The 17,500-nt window shown below is 37.6% G+C and overlaps 1 protein-coding gene across 4 annotated transcripts in view; it reads left to right on the forward strand.

The window, feature by feature from the left end:
* The first annotated feature begins 741 nt into the window (after window positions 1-741).
* LOC150083681 (extracellular matrix organizing protein FRAS1-like) overlaps window positions 742-17,500 on the forward strand; it is an 866,422-nt gene continuing 849,663 nt past the window's right edge. For all 4 annotated transcript variants that reach the window (XR_016547213.1, XM_090378121.1, XM_090378123.1 and 1 more), the window contains exon 1: window positions 742-1,371. Coding sequence is in view for 3 of the 4 variants with exons in the window: in XM_090378121.1 (XP_090234247.1) it covers window positions 1,299-1,371 (73 nt within the window). In the remaining variant the exon portion in view is untranslated. The remainder of the gene's footprint in view (window positions 1,372-17,500) is intronic.

Here is a 17,500-nt window from a genome sequence, read left to right on the forward strand (position 1 = left end):
CTTCTGAATTGGCATCTGTAATTCCACCCCCCCCTCTTCCAAGACAATCCGAAAGCAGTCATCATTTATTCATTGTCCATCTGCAAAGCCATTCTCCGTCTTCCTCATTTTCCCCTTCTACTTCTGTTTTCTTGAACAGGCTCTTCCCATATATTTCCCGAAAATTACAGTTAAAAAATTCAAGTCAAATTCAAATTCAAAAATTACAAAAACAAGTATCTTCTTTCTTCAAAAAATAAAATATTTAGAACTCTATATATATATATATATAAATATATATAATAAACAGAACATAAATATAAATAAAAAAATTAAACTTAGATTAATAAAGAAAATTAATGTACCTTTCTTTCGCCATAAGAGTAAATAATATTTTTTTCCGAAATTATTTTAAAATGCACGTTCGTTTTAAATGTTGTGTAATAAACATTTTTACAGAGCGCATGGCACTTACACTCAAGTTAAAAAGGTTGGATGCCTATGTTATATAAGAATACATTATTTGTGAATACGTTAGGCTCTGTGTTCAGCGACAATGCAACTAAGACTATGGCGTCAGCATGTTTTATTTGAAACTGGGGTCGGTTTTTTGTTTGCTGGCCGAATTGTGATTACGTGTCATATACGTAAGAAATGCCACATTTAAACCCTAGATGGCAGCATAGTTTACTGTCCATCTGTTTCGCCCTTGTACTTATTCTTAAGTAGTAGAGCGAGGCCTCTGACACGGCAGTAGCTTCATCTCCGCCTCTTCTCGTTCTAGTCTACTCAATGAAAGCTTATGCATTAGTACTTCATTGGCACCGCTAGATAGATAGTCTTGTGGACCGACAGTCTTATCTGTCATTAGTATCTGGTGTTAGAACTCCAAGTGTGGATATTGGAAGATGACCAGATGTTGTCGGTATACAAGGAGACGCATAAAGAGATTCGCAGAAAGAAAGCATGTTTACAATTGAGTGTAACGCCACTGACCTCGCGCCACTAATCGTTTGAACTTGCATCTCGTTGGATTCATCTTCTCCTCCTTAGGAGAGAGAGAGAGAGGTGTGACCTAGTAGTCGATGACCTCATAACTGTCGGAAAGTGAGAGTTAGAATTTGACACCCAAAGAAAACTAACTAAAAAAAAAAACCCTGCCAAGCGAAGTTGGTCTAGCTGCAGTTCTTGCTGGGTACTTTTTCGCATTTCGAGGTGTGAGCGACAAGGTCTCACCTTGTACCGTGGCGCCAGCGTGACGTTTCATCATATTTATTCAAGTATGACGCGAAAATTTTGAAGACAGCCGATGCACTCAAATGGCACCAATTAAAACAGTGATGAAAACTATTTTCGTTTTTATGGCCATGCTGGAGGTGGAACTTGTGTCAGGTAAGCTACTCAATGATTCTAGAATATAGAATGAAATGAATCTTCGAATCTGCTTTTAAGAGTCGAACTTAAAAGGGTCGAATTTAAAAAAAAAAAAAAAAAAAAAGAAAAAGAAATATGTTGTTAAGTAAAATTAAAGAAATCATTTTAATACGATTAGTTGGTGTTATGCTATATGAGTATCAAATAAATGTAACTAAGCGAACAGACAATGCACTTTTGCTTTGTTTAATTTCTTAAGGTCTGGTATTACTGAAACAATTAGTCCATGGAGTGAAAAAGTAAAGCTAAAATATGGTCTTGAAGACTTAAAAGGTATAGGAGACAGTTATTTGCTTCGGGCAGAACAAGTCCGTTTTCAAGTTGCTAAGCTTTCTCGAGTAAAAGTTAGGCAACTATGAGTTTGATTCGATTGGATGCGAAAGTCCCCATGGGGGACACAAGCGAAAAAACAGTAAGGAGGGAAATTGGTGGTAACTCCACCCAAAATTGAGAAAAGAGTTATCATTTCCATTTTAGTTTTCAGACCATGAATGTTAAAAGGACTTCGTGATTTAAATTAAATCCGACAGATCAAATTTGTGAGCACCATTGGTCCTATTCACTTAAAATTATCGTCTTGATAATAATTTCTATAAAAGTTCGCTTTTGCGTTAAGGACAATATATTGCGTACACTGCGAAAATGGCAACAGGAATCAATGGCAATTCATCCACGAAGGGCACGATCAATAAACTGCACAAGGAAAGTAAAATTGCAGTTTTAAACATAAAGGGTGTAAGGGGGCACTTAGGGCCCCCAAAATTATAGTATCTCACGGTGTCACCAGCTAACATCCTTGGCTTAGTAAAGAATGGAAACAACTTCTAAGAGGACAGTCAACTTCGGCGACTGTCCAAGAGGCTATTTGATGTGATGATGCTATGTGGAAAGTAAGGGATATTTATAACATACTCTAGACTATTATAATAGCCTAGTGCATATGAGACATTCAGCTGAGCTCATCATAAAGGCCAATATCGAGTGTACGTAAAATTAAGTGTGCCTAAAATTATCTACCAACTAAAATTATCTAGGGTAATAGCAATCATTTTTCAGGCTACCTCAAATTACTGTTTATTTTTATGGAATTTTAGGCAATTATCTGAGCTGAATCTCACAATAAGTATCTCTTAAAGTGATATTTTACAATGTTTATTAAAAGAATTAATTGTTTAGCTTTACCATGCGGGGCTCTTTATCCCATCGGAAGCTTTCTTCACTCGGGTCTTTAAAATACCTCCTTTGTAACTTCGTTTCTAATGACTCTAATTTGTTAACGTGTACATATTTTGATTTTTTAAATTTAATTTCAAGTAATTATTATTATTATTATTATTATTATTATTATATCTAATATAAAAGATTTGAACAATTTCATTCATTCAGAGGAGCACTCGGGGAGGAGAAGAGAAGAACCAAGAAGTTCATATCCCTCAGAACCAACTGAAATATCTTTATAAATAATTTATATCTTTATAAATACTGAAATATCTTTATAAATAATTTATAAAGATAATTTACTTAAATCACCTTAATTCGAATCACCTTACATATACATTTTCGATCCGCTTCTCCCCCCCCCCCACTCATCTGATTGTCTGCTTGTTTTGATAAAATACTGAAATATCTTTTTAAATTTAATTTCAAGTAAATTATTATTATTATTATTATTATTATTATTATATCTAATATAAAAGATTTGAACAATTTCACTCAGGGAGGGGAAGAGAAGAACCAAGAAGTTCATATCCCTCAGAACCAATTGAAACATCTTTTTTGATAGCAGCAGTTCTGTGCCATCTTGAATCTCTCAAAGGAAATTATATTGGAACCCTCTTCCCCCCCGGAGAAAATTCTTTGTTGCGCTACCCGATTTCTTAATATCATGATTGTTCAAATAGATATGATATAAAGAAACAAATTAGAAGATAAATTGTGAATCATAATTTATCCTTTAAAATTTCTGGCGAAGTCAGTCCTCAGAATACACACATTTGTTTGTTCTCATCAACAAATACTTAATCTTTTTTTTAATAAATACCCTTCAGATTGCCGGACTAGCTAGCTTGCTTAACCAACTTGACTGTAACTTGGGCAGTTGAAAGCTGTCTCCACTGTGGCAGCTTAGTCAGCCTAATACATCGCCATCCATTATTCGTTCGATTCTTCATTGAAGAGTGGAGCAATTGATGAAGTCCTCTTCAGTTAAGACTATAGATAGTCGTTCTCAGGCGGAGGGAGTAGGGTTTTCTCCTTTAAGTTATTCCTTTTTTTTTAGCCTGCACAAAATACAAATAGGCCTACGAAAATATTGACTATCGCAGGAGCACCATGTCAGAGGCCCATGGAGGGGATATAGTAGTAGTGGCATGTGATGCAAGAAAGCAAGTGTATGAGCTTATGCAGCATCAGCCAAAAAAAAAATATATATATATATATAAATATATATATAGTTTTCTAATGCTGCTATTTCCAGATAACAAGCTGAATACATGATTATTATTACTTGAAAGCCTTGACACGGCCCTCTTTATAATACAGAAAATTTTCTTGTATTTCTTACATTGCTATAGATTCAATTAACTGCACGGCGCCTTTGTAGTGCTGCATACAAGTTGTTTTTGGTCATTCCTCTACTACAAATTTCGGGAGGGAGCGACTAAGTAACTGATGTTCCTCCCCTCCCATTACCTATCCGCTTTTATCCAATAAAATTTCAAAAAAAAAATAAAAAAACTTTCAATCAGCAAGAACATTTGGTGTTAAAATTGTTTTGGCTATTATAACTGTATTGCATTTTAATTATATTTCTTTATTATTATCATTATTATTCCCCAACACACTCCCGAAGTTTGGCAGGAAATTTCGAATCACCTTACATATACATTTTCGATCCGCTTCTCTCCCCCCCCCCCACTCATCTGGTTGTCTGCTTGTTTTGATAAAATATTATCCTGGCTTACCCTCAAATGAATATTTTAGGATAATTTAGTTCGTTCGACCAAAGAGAACGTGATTTCAAATGGTTTTTCCAATATCGCATCTCATATTCCTTGAAATGTTCCCATTATAGATGGACAACACCAATAACGCAGATAATACGCGATGGATCGATGATACTGGGAATGTGAACACACACCAACGGCAATTATAGAGGAAATCGCCAATCTATTTTTAAAGTACTGTATATTATTGTAGCTTAGCGACAATTTCAAAAAAATAAAATAAGGATGTTCACAAAAACAGTTCTTAAAATATTGAAGAATATTACCATGTTAATACAAAATCTCAAAAAAATAAAAACAGAAAAAATATCTGATAACTAGTAGATGAAAAATCTTTATCGAATGAGCACGCAACTTTAATGCGCGAAAATTTTCGCAACTCTCATATTAATCTTAAATCGATTTCAGCAAAGGAAAAGACTATCGGAGAAGACAGTCAGCGCCACCTCATCTGAATGAAATGAACTCTTTGGAAAAATTTTGTTCTTTATTTTCTTTTAAAATTCGAAAGAAATTCGCTAATCCAGCATGCAAGGGAAATGATTGCTGACATAGTAAATAACATTACGTTTAACAGTATAAGAGTATTTATAATATACTGTTTTAATGTATACGCACAAAGCATTATAAAAAAATGATCATAATAAAATAAATAAATTCCTTTCCAATTGTATTTAGTTGTTTCTTTAGTTTTTTTTTCCTGCATAATTTTGACCTTTCTTTATCTGTCCAGAAGCTAGCATATTACAAATATCAATTTTATTTATAAATGTTTACCAAACTCCTTTCGTTTCCTGACTACTCTCATTTGCGGATATTATAAAAATACAATGATTGTAAGAAATGAAAAAAGAAGTCCAGGTAACCCGCGTATAACACAGTAGTTAGGTTCTATAAAATCTCTTGTAGTGCGAAACGGGGCTAAGAACCAGAACAAAAAGAGGGGGGGGGGGGTTACGTTCCAAAAGTTACGAAAATACACCAATTTTTTTTTTTTATAACTATCAGAAACTTAATTTTTATTAAAAATGGTAATAACTGAACAAACGTTTTACAAACTGTGATACATAATGTCAAATAATGTACGTTCATTTAATTATCTTCCTCTTCATCGCTGCTAAGCATAATCAAACAAGAACACTTTCTGTTGCAGAATATCTTCATCTTCTGAACTTTCTTCTGCAGCATCTATATTTCATGTATCTTCTGCTCTCTTTAAAAAATCAGTAATCTCGGTTTGTTTGCTTATGCTTGATAGAGCTTTGAAAATTTCATGGTATGTAGCTAAGCATTTTTGAAGCTCCCGTTTGAACTTTGTGCTCTTTTCAGTCGAAGGATCTGCATTCAAAAAATGAGATTCTAATTGCTCGGCTAAGTTTATGCCTTCCAGTATGCTTTTTAGTGTAAAATTTGGAAATTCAGAATTTATCTCCGGCTATCATCCTCTGAATTCATTTGGTTTACTTCCGATGTCATTTCCACCAAATCCGCTTCGCTAGCCTCTTTTTCTACCAGTAATTCTTGAACGTCTTCAGAAGTCATATCATCAAAACCTTCCCCCTCCTTCCGACTTACCAAAGTTCTGCTATCGCACCGATTCCGTTTTATGTCGGTTCGACCATATTTCCTGAATGAGCTGACTCTAGCCATATATTTTTCCAACACGCATTTAATGTTGACGGTTTACTTCTTTGAGCGATAAAGCTATGATTCCGATACAGTTAAAGATGTTTACATGCCTCCATCACTTCAATATATCGGAACAAATTTTTTCCAAAATCCATTGTAACGATTTTTCAGATTTAATGAGTTTTAAAGATAGATATAATGCCTTCATCTAATGGATGAATTAAAGAAGTTGTATTAAAGAAGAAAGCTTTTGACACTGTTGCGCATGGAAGACTATTGTACAAATTGGAGCAGAATGGTATTAAGGGTAAGTTGCTACAGTGGATAAAATAATGGTTAAGTAGGAGAAGAGAGAGGGTGGTAATTAATGGGTGCTGCTCTTCGTGGACTAATGTTATTAGTGGAGTCCCACAGGGTTCGGTGTTAGGTCCACTGTTGTTTTGTATATTTATCAATGATATTGATGAAGATATATCAGGCTTAATGTCGAAGTTTGCAGATGATACAAAGGTTGGCAGGGTTGTTAATGACAGTAATGGCAGTGTGCTACTGCAACAGGATCTAGATAATTTGGGCAGATGGGCTAAGAAGTGGCAACTGAAGTTTAACCTTGACAAATGCAAAGTACTGCATATGGGTAGAAGTAACCCCAGAGAAACGTACCAACTGTGTGGTACTACACTTAAGGTGGTAGAAAATTAAAAAGACCTGGGAATAATTGTGCAGTCAGATATGACGTTTTCTGAGCAATGCAGACAGGCTGCCAGGGCAGGTCATGGGGTTTTGTCAATGATTATAGGAATTTTGCTAGCAGGGAGAAGGAGGTGATTGTCCCTCTGTATAAGGCAATGGCCTTGAATACTGCGTACAGGTCTGGAGGCCTCATTTTAAGAAGGATGTAGATTTACTTGAGCGTGTACAGAGAAGGGCAACAAGATTGGTGAGGGGAATGAAGGGATCCTCTTACCAAGAGAGGCTTAAGTTCTGCAAATTGCAGTGGCTGGAGACTAGGCACCTGCGCAGTGATCTGATTGAGGTATATAAGGCCTTGAATGGGTTGAGCACGCTGAATTCTGATGGGATCCTTCTACTTGTTCAGATTACGAACCTAAGGGGGCATAAATTCAAATTAAGAAAAGACAGATGTAGAATAGATGTGCGGAAATTTGCCTTTAGCCAGCGGGTGGTTAATTGCTGGAACAAACTTCCATCTGTCGTTGTGGAATCTGACAGGTTAAATAAATTTAAGGAGGAACTGGACAGGCATTTGGAGGGAATGGTGTGATTATTTTATTTTTATTTTATTTATTATTATTATTATTATTTATTTATTTATTTTTATTTATTTATTTTTTTTGTCTGATGCTGCATAAGCTCATACAGTTGCTTTCTTGCATCACATGCCACTACTACTACTATTATGTGGTAGGAATATTACTTCAACTTTTGGGTGACTTAAAATCTTTTGGATGGTCTGGCGCGTTATCCAATAGTAATAAAACTTTGAAATCTAGATTTTTCCGCTTTAAATAATTTTCCACAGCTGGCAAAAACAATTTAGGAACCATTCTTTAAATTAATCGGCAGTTGCCCAAGCTTTTTTATATGCTCTCCAATATAATGGTAACACGTTTTTATTTACACCTTTCATTTGCACGAGGGTTAGAGGATCTATAAGCTAGCATAGGTTTTATCATGTAATCTTCTGATGCATTACAGCACATAAGTAACGTTACACGATCTTTTGATGCCTTAAAATCTGCTGCTGTTTTCTCTTTTTTTGAAATAAACGTTCTGTTGGACATTTTTTTACACCAAAGACCTGTCTAATCGGCATTGAAAACTTGATGTGGTGTGTATCCGGGGTCTTCAATAATTTTTTGAAATTCCTCTGCATACTTCTTGCCAGCTTCATTATCAGCCGATGCACTTATCCCTTGAATTATGTTATGTAATGAGAAGCGGTTTTTAAATCACTCAAACCAACCTTTACTAGCAACAAACTCCGGGATTAACAGAGCATTCTCCATTTTCTTTTAAATGATTATACATTTTTTGTGAATTTTGTTTAATTGCATTGCCGTCTAATGGGATCCGGTTTTTACTGCTATCGTCAATCCAAATACTGAGTGCTTTTTCCGTTTTCTTAATTACTTGGCGCTCGTGGACGAGATGTCTTATTTGCGGAAATGAAAGATCCTGCAGCAACAGCAGTTCTAATTTTCCGATCATTTTTCTTTATGGTCTGGATTTTCGCTTCATTTAAATTTAAACTTTCTGCAACATATGATACCTTTTTCCTTTTTTAAAAACCATCTAAAATTTGTATCTTTGATTCCAGAAAAGGCTGGAATTTAATTCACAACAAAGAAATTATTCCAATAAGGTTCTTAAGAACAAAATTCAATAATACATACCCGGAAAAAATTTATAAACGATCAAATAAAAACCAAAATAACCTTAAAAGTCACGAACTGCAAGCTTTGAAGTCATCATTTTTTATGGTCTCAAATAAGCAAAAGTTCAATAGCATAGAACCTAACGCGGGAATTTCCCAACAAAATAAAATACGGAGATTTCCCAATAATTTTTTTTTTTTTTTTTTTGCATACGACTAGCGATTCAACAGCAAGATTCACAAAAAAGAATGGAAATGTTGAAAAATTACATCCAACATAATAGCACGTTTTTTCTCGCACAAAAGCTCAAAAATATCGTGTTATGCGAGGTTTGCCACAATTTGACAATCTTGTTAGAGCGAAACTGTGCTGTAGAAGTCCGTTATACGGGGGTTGCCTGTATTTGAGAAATAACTTGACGCAACCACAAGCTGTAGCAGAATATGACTTTCTTTTTGGCTTGTTTTTATTTTGTTTTCGCATGCAGTTCTGTCAATGTATTTAATCTCTGCCTGAGGTATTATTCTTGCATTGAGGAAGCGTTAACTTTTCATTCATATTTAATAATCCCTTCCTCTTGGGCTTGTTATTTCCAAATTTACCAATCATTCTTGATCATAAATGGCAAAAAATAATTAGTTGTCAAGGAAGCTTATTTTTCTTTTCTTTTTTTTTCCACTGCCTCTTCGGAGTGATCCTTGGGTCTGTGTACTCGCTGCTTCTATTCTGACGTCATTGGACCAACAGCACTTTCCTGGTGATCTACTGCAGTATTTTTTATCTGCTTATCGTAGTGATGAAAGATTTGCGGGTAGGGTAGCCACTACTAAACTACAGCTTCCTCGGCATAGTTTGACTGAATTTGAGAATGTTCCTACTAGCGTTGAAAGCTAAAGTCTGTTGCAGCGCACTATTTAATATTCTGTGGCTAAAGCAACAGATATCTGCTAAAGTTTTCCCAATTGTGTTTGTTTCTCTAGATTTTTCCCAAGAGTTAAGACATTTTTTGATCAATGGGCTGGCATGATCAGCGAAATTACTGCAGCGGCCACGATATTTCCATTCCTCTCATCTCATAACAGCATGCACATACAATCTGTGGGTCTCCTTATATCAAGCTGTATCAAGTGACATAATCTACCGCTCTTTTCCTAGCAATGAAGATTTATAACATTTTGGCCAAACGTTTATCTGCTTTGTTTAAGCATTTTTTCTTTTCAGAGAGGAGTGAGGCATAGAAAGTGAAAGGACGAAGAAGAACATTTATCTATTCAACGTCTAAAGAAGCTCAACAAACTCTTACAATGCCAATTCAGTAATTACGTTTCGCCATTCTCGTAACAAGTAAAAACAAACCCTTTTCTATTTTAGAAGCCTCGTAGCCTGAGTTCAGTTGCCTTGGAGCTAATCACAATCTAACTCTCTTTCGAAATTTGTTTCGTCACTCAAATAACATGATGAACAAACACTCTGCTCTCAAAATGATTTACCAGTTAGTAAATTTTAAACCACAGTTATTTCAAAATATTGGAACGGGTATTATATATACATATGTTAACCACAATATACATTTATTTAATATTTGTAAAATAATAAGAGAAGTTTACCTCAATATAATATGTAGAACACTTCCGTATGATACTCTCCAACGTATTGAAAATTACAGCTCTGGTTCATACTATCAAAGACATTTATTGAATACAGTATGCCAATCTTAATTCATTAAAAATATGTTAAACGTTTGTACAGATAATTTTAATACAGTATTTAAACTTAATATAAAATACTCTTTCTATTAATAACAGAGCATAATATACATTGAGCGGCTACTTTATTAGGTACATCTCTCTTCATGAGATGGAGCTTATCAGTAACAGTATCACGTGTTCGTACCATGCGATATTAAACAGGTGTGCAGACGTAGGCTATCACCGATGAACTGCAGCAGGCTTACCAAAATGAAGGACAGGAAATGCCTCGGACCAGACCTCATTGAACCTGAAGTCCTTAAAAAGACCGTCCAAATCAACATCCAGTTTCTACTCTACCTCTTCAATAAGTGCTTGTCCCATGGATCTTTCCCGGAAGAATGGAAAAACGCCAATGTAAAGCTGATCATAAAAAAATCCATCTAAACCACTCCAACAACCAGAGTCATATCGACCCACTGCTCTTTTATCCATGGTCAGTAAACTTTTGAACGTCTACTCCTAGTACGGCTCCAAGACCATTACATCAAAGCCGAGCTCCAGTCCAATTTCCAGTTTGGATTTCGACAGGGGCGTTGCACAGAAGACGCACTGCAAAGGATTATCTCTGCAGTCTCAGCTTCTACCTTCAAATACTTCTTACTAGTAGCAATAGAATTCGCTGGAGCCTTCTACAGGCACTGGTGGGCAAGTATTCTTCGCAGACTTAGGCAAGCAAATATTCCATTAAATTTATATAAATGCATCCAAAACTACTTATCAAATAGGAAAATTACAATCTCCTCAACGTACCGAAGAATCACCAGGTCTATCTACAGAGGTTGCCCCCACGGTTCAGTCCTCCTTTTCTGTGGAACATTGTCCTGATTGAGCTCCTTGGACAGGACCTAGGTCATGTAGCTATACAAGCCTTTGCCGATGACGTCACCATCTCCATTGAGGCTGACAGCAGAGCTTCTCTGAAGGCCAGAGGAAACCAGGCACTTCAAATCCTTCAGGATTGGGAAGCCCTACACAAGCTGACTCTGACGCCAAAAGACACAATCCATTCTCCTGAAGGGATCACTGCAGCCTACTAGAAACCCCACTATCAAACTTCGAGACCAAAGAACATCAAGCTAGTTCCACGTTAAAACTACTGGGAATAGTACTTGACCCCAATTTCACTTTCTCTCTGCATCTTGCACACCTCCACATGGAAGTGAGAAACTACACTGCTCTCATTGCACGGGTTAGTCGTCATGATTGGAGATTGAATCGACGCACCCTTAAGATTCCGGACAAATCAATCTTTCTTCCCTTCATAACATATGGATCTGAGGTGTGGTTTCGCAGGGCAACTCTTTACAACAACAAACGTAAAATGGGAACCATACAGCACACCATCCTTCTTACTACTAAAAGGGCATGCTACACGGTTAGCATCCCAGCCCTTCAGGCTCTGTCTATCAAGGGGGCATACCAGTAACCAAAATTCAGGTTATTGATGGAGTGTCCTTGGACACTCCATCAATAACCTGAATGAAATCAGGCAGGAAAAGAAACAAACTGCCACCCTACTACTTCAGACTTGGCAAAACAGATGACTGCTACCGACAAGGGCCCAATCACCAAGAAATGTATACCTTATGTGAATACCGTATTTCCCAAGTCTCCAAATTAGTTCTCTTCTGGTCTTTATCCTGCCTACCTCATTACCGGACATGATCAATAAATCACAAACTAACATCCATGGAAATTATTGACAAACCCTACTGTGCATGTGGTGAAATAGAAGACTGGAACCATCTAGTATATACCTGTCAACACTGAGGACCTCCGCAGCATCCTGTTTACTCGTATACAAAACAACCCTTAAGGAAATGAACACTTATTCATCACAGAAGAAAACTACTACTATGAGTTTACCAAGTTTGCACAAGCCCCCTTCACAAGACGGAGCACCCTATTGCCAACGCAGAATAGGAACACTCCAAACATCTGATCCTAACCTAACTGGCCAACCGATCTTAACTTGGATAGGATTAACTGGCCCACGGGCCACCTGATTCGCCAGTGGCAACTTACATGCAGCTCTCTTGCTATGCCTTATTTATCCTCCTGACCGGGTTCCCCTTTCAGCTGATGGCGCTTATTGCTCCATTGATAATCTGGAGGATGCCTTCGCCTACATCCTCCATATTTCTAGCAATACCCTCCTTTCTTGCGTGTACACTGTACAGCCTGACTACCTCCTAGTGGTGTGGGCGGACAACGTGGAGTCCCACCAGGGGCACTGCGGTCAAATGCTAGGACACACAACAGAACCTAACGCAATATGTCATGTACAACACACAACACTTTTCTGGCATTTACAGTAGTACTGTATTTCTTCACAGTGTACATATGGCGCAGATGTGGGAAACCACAGGTGGCGCCTGACCCTAATACTATGCACACTATGTGCAGACGTAGGGATGCTGCAAATGTACATAAATCAGCGCCTGAAGCTCCGATATAAGTCTCTCGGAAATTGCAACCCTGCTGGGGTTGCAGTTACCAACATACAACGACTGTGTCTCGATCACTAAATAAAACCTTCTTTATTAACACTACCCCTCACTAAGGACCAAATCAAACTACCAACCGAGTTTCATCCCATACTTCCGCCGGAAATTTCATTTATTTCTCTTTCATAACTCCTCCTAACCCAATACGAATTTTCCTATGGAAACTGTCACTTCTGAATGGATGCCTTTTCCTGTTCGCCTAAACTTCATTAGTATAATTATTCGATTTACTTTGTTTACCAAGCCCTTTTAAACCAAAAGCCTTTCCTTTTGTTTACAGTATTTCATTTAAGCCGCCAATTCTTCCTTGCTGAAATACTCCCTTAAAGGTCCCTCATTTTATGTACGCCGCTGCTGCCATATCCGTAATCCTATATTTGTTACCTGTCCACTTATGTTCGTATTACTAGGGGAGTACATCTAGCTCTCCCAATAGCTTTTTAATGATTCTGGAAAATTCTCTCTCTTGTTTTCTATTGAATTCTGTATGTTTCCACTGTACATTTCCATTCCAACGTTTAAACTCACCGCTTCCGTTTTGTGTGACCTTTTATTTATACTAAAATAAACATTCTTATATAAATATACATATACAGAATAATAATGTATTTGTCCATTGCTAAAATAATAAGCAGGATACAAATACAAATTGTCTATAGGACAATTACATAATCTTACAGAATCTAGTCTGTTTTCTGAGGACTAAAGGAGGCCCTAATCACTATTAGGTAGGCGTACCTAATAAAATGGCCACTCAGTGTACACATGCCTTCCTAATATATGGCATTTATTAGCAATTCTCTCACGTTTATAATGAATGAATTCAATTTTAAGGAGTATTTGTGCAGACCAGGAAAAGATGTGAGAAACAAAACTTTCGTATTTCTAATCTCTTCTTCATGGACTAATCTTCACCCTAATTGTGTGTGTGTGTTGTGCATGCACAGTGTGAACTCTGGCTTGCAAAATGAAATGAGTCCGGGATTTCAATCTTGTTTAAGCCCTCAAGGGAAATTTACTCGCTAGTGAGTTAATCAATCTGGTGTAGTTTTCTGAACTGGAACACCGGTTTTTCTCTTAGAAAATGAAAAATCAATTTTCCTATTATGAACAGATGTACACACCCACAAAAGAAAGAAAATAATTCTATGAAGGCTAGTTTTTATAACTTTTTTTTTTTTTTAACTCTGTTAATCTCAAAATTAAAATGCACCTAGTATATTGTCACGTTTGGCGATCTTTGCTTTCTTTTCTTCTCTGACCGCATTACTTATGGATTAGAGTTGGCCAAATGGTAAACACTAGCACCAATGAGTTCATAAATGAATAAAGGATAAACCGGGGTAAAAAAATATTGTGGCTAATTTTAACTGCCCTATCAAATGTGATTATATATGGATATAAACTACCGTACTTTACGCATTTAAGTCTTTTTACTTTTTAAGGCTTTAAGACTAAGCTAAAAAATAAAACAAAACAAAACTGGGTATTAAAATCATTATACATCCAGTTGCTATTTCCGAGCTTCTTACGTTTTTTTTTTTTTTTTATGTTCATTTGACTGTGGAGAACAGTAAGATTTTTTAGAAACTTCAGTTCTTCGTTCAGAAAAAACGCAAATCCATCAGAAAACGCGCAATTTATGTACATATTACGTATTGACAAATGAGTTAGTTCTCTCGGCCCTAATATGACAGTTGTGCGTAGCTGTGAGCAAACTTAATTTGCTCACACCTACGTACAGAAAGAGACTATGCTCAAGATGTACAATGACTTTTTGAGTGCCTCTGAAGAAGTTTCTTGGAACTCGTTTCGAGTTGACTGTTTTCGTTGAGAGAGAGAGTTCAGCAGAGAAACGTTCAGAATAGTAATGGTATAAAAACAATAACTGGTGAATAATCCTATAAAATTAGCTAGCGAAGAGAATGATAGATTAAGTAATTGCGTGTTCTGTGGTCGATTTTCTGTTTGTGGACGAAAAACCCGCGTTTCGAGGGAAAAAACCATGCTACCCTCGCCTGAGGCAGACTAACTCAGCTATGTTGTGAAAAAGCCCATAAAAATTCCTCACCTCATCGACGGGGTTCGAACTCAGGACTTTTCCACCAAGTGTGGGAAGGACGGCGATTCTACCAACTGTGCTACCCACGAGGACGACGAAGTTGTGAAGAGAATGATAGTCACACTTGGATATCAGGATTCTATGATACGTAAGCAAAGCAAGTGGGCACCGCATTGTGACTGGCTGATGCGACTCTGAAAACTGAAACTGATTCCTCTTTCTGTGCGGATTTACATCCACACATCCAGACGAATAAAAGAAGGCTGCGCGAGAGTCCAGAATAAGAGGGGAGTAAGGCTGCACAAGCAGATTTCCGTGACTTCGAAGGAGGTATAATTGTTGGAGTACCGTAGGTAGGAACATCTATGACAATGACGGCTAAACTCGCTAGCGTTTCGTCAGGAAGAATTCATATCGTCTACTATCTCTAAGGTGATGTCAGTATGGGTAGAAGACGAGAAGACGTCATCAATGAAGTATAACAGCGATCGAAATACCAACTCAGCAACGGGGCTCATCGAACGGACATTTCCATTCGCAACGAAAAGTAACAGGAGAAATGGAAGGCCAAGTGTGTGCAGAATTCAAAATGGATAACCTTTCTTGCGAAAATGGTCACAAAGGAATTGCTGAACGCAGGATACTTGTGGCCGCATTGCTATACACAGACCATTCATAACACCTACCATGCCCGTCTGCATATCTTTACGGTAGTACTTTCAGGGGCGGCCGTCCCGAGGGTGAAAGGGGTGCACTGCACCAGGGCGCCAACGTTCAAGAGGCGCCTGAAAACCTGAAACTTACATACACACATATGAAGAAAATTTTAAAGGGGGCGCCAGATTTCAATTGGAACCTGGGCACCAAATTGCGATTGGCACCCAGGCGCCACATACCCTATGAACACCCCTGAGTACCGGAAACAAAGACCACGGACACTAATAAGTAGTGACAGAATGTAATACAGCTCGACATGTCGTTCTTTAACCTTTTCATTGAGAATTGAAATGTCAGTGTGTAGCAACACATGGATATTTCCATGTGTCGCTATTACATATCTGGAGCATTTGCATTTGACATTCAAAGTTTCGGGTGATTCAATAATAGTGTACAGCGCATTTACTTGGTATGGCCAGGTACCCTTATCCTAGCAGACTGCTACCTCACTGGCGCAAGCTATACTACCATCGTTTTTCTTACTTTGGGAAGGTCTGGATTCGATTCCCATCGATGATTGGAAGAATTTCTAAAATACTCTTCAATCGAGGCTGTAGTTAACCGATCTCAGGTGAAAGGAAGTGGGTTTTCCCCGTGAGTTAATCCCAGTTTTTCAGCCCTCAATTTCTTGCTTGCATTCGGGCTTTTAAAAGTACAACACTCAGGGCTTGCTAAGCCTTTAAGCGTCCGAACGCAAACAAGAAATTGCCTTCAATCCACACTACACGAAAAGGTCCAGTAAAACTGCATTCTTTTTTATTCCATCCCACTATATGATGAAAAGGTCCATTGATATTGTTCATTTCACGCTTCCTAAGAGCTGGCGTCTAGATGTGTTCGCGACCAGGCTTGCCTTTTGATATGGCACAATCAACACCAAACTGACTGGCTTTCGGTAAGTGTTTCTGTTATTATGTCCAACTCCATTAATAGTTTTTTATTGCTCAAGAAAAAAAATCATGATTTTTATTCACCTTACTGGTCACAGAACCTCAGATCCACTCAGACTGACATCGTCATTCAAGTAATTACTGTTTCCTTCTTTAGAGGAATAGGTGGAACAGGACCAGGGTATGTCTGCCAGGGGCAAAGGTTGATGACGTTGTAGAGCGAATATCATCTTTCAAGGGCACAAAAGGTGATATAGTTGTACACGTTGGCACTAATGATATTAAGAGTAGGAGACCGGCAGAATTACTCAACAAGTACAGGTCACTGTTGAAAAAAAGCCGAGAATTAGGGTTGCATTTGAAAGTGTCTGCAATTCTGCCCAGACACGATAGGAGGGAGTATATGATGAGAGCCTTGTCGATCAATTCGGCCCTGAAAAGATTGTGCAAGGCTCAAGGGGTAGAATTTTTTTCAGCCTGGACTGTACTTGTTAACAGGAGAGACTGCTTCTACAGGGATGGGATACACTTAAATAGAAAGGGTGCAAGAATATTTGCTGATGCTATCGAGGCAGTGTTAGGTGGGTCGGAAAACTGCTAGCTTGGGGGGATACAAAGACTAATAGTTTAACAGTAACCGCAGGCAGAGGTGAAGGTGATTCTTGCACAACTTCTATTAGAATAAGAAGCGACCTGGAGCGAGGGGTGTTGGGGGTTTCAGGGACGGATGGCAGTCATCCTGGAATAGTTGGGTATATGGGATGTGTTAGGGTAACAAGGAATAGGCATAGGAGCATGTATGCTTGCATGTATACCAATGCTAGAAGTATAGTAAATAAATTTGATGAATTTGAAGTGTTGGTCAAGACATCAAAGGCGGATATTGTTGGGATAGCAGAGACGTGGTGTCACAAAGATATAAGGAATGCAGAACTGGAATTTGGGGAGTACAATGTGTACAGAAAGGATAGACAGGACAGAAAGGGAGGAGGTGTTATGCTGTTAATTAAGAAAAACATAAAATCAAAAGAAGTGCATCCAGTTGATATAGATGGACAGTGCACTGTTGAGCCAGTTTGGTGTGACATAAGCACTGCGAAAGCAAAAATAAGAGTAGGAGTGTGTTA

The sequence above is a fragment of the Mastigoproctus giganteus genome, chromosome 7 (assembly GCF_048544385.1).
Source record: "Mastigoproctus giganteus isolate SK-2022 chromosome 7, ASM4854438v1, whole genome shotgun sequence".
Classification (NCBI taxonomy): Eukaryota; Metazoa; Arthropoda; class Arachnida; order Uropygi; family Thelyphonidae; genus Mastigoproctus; species Mastigoproctus giganteus.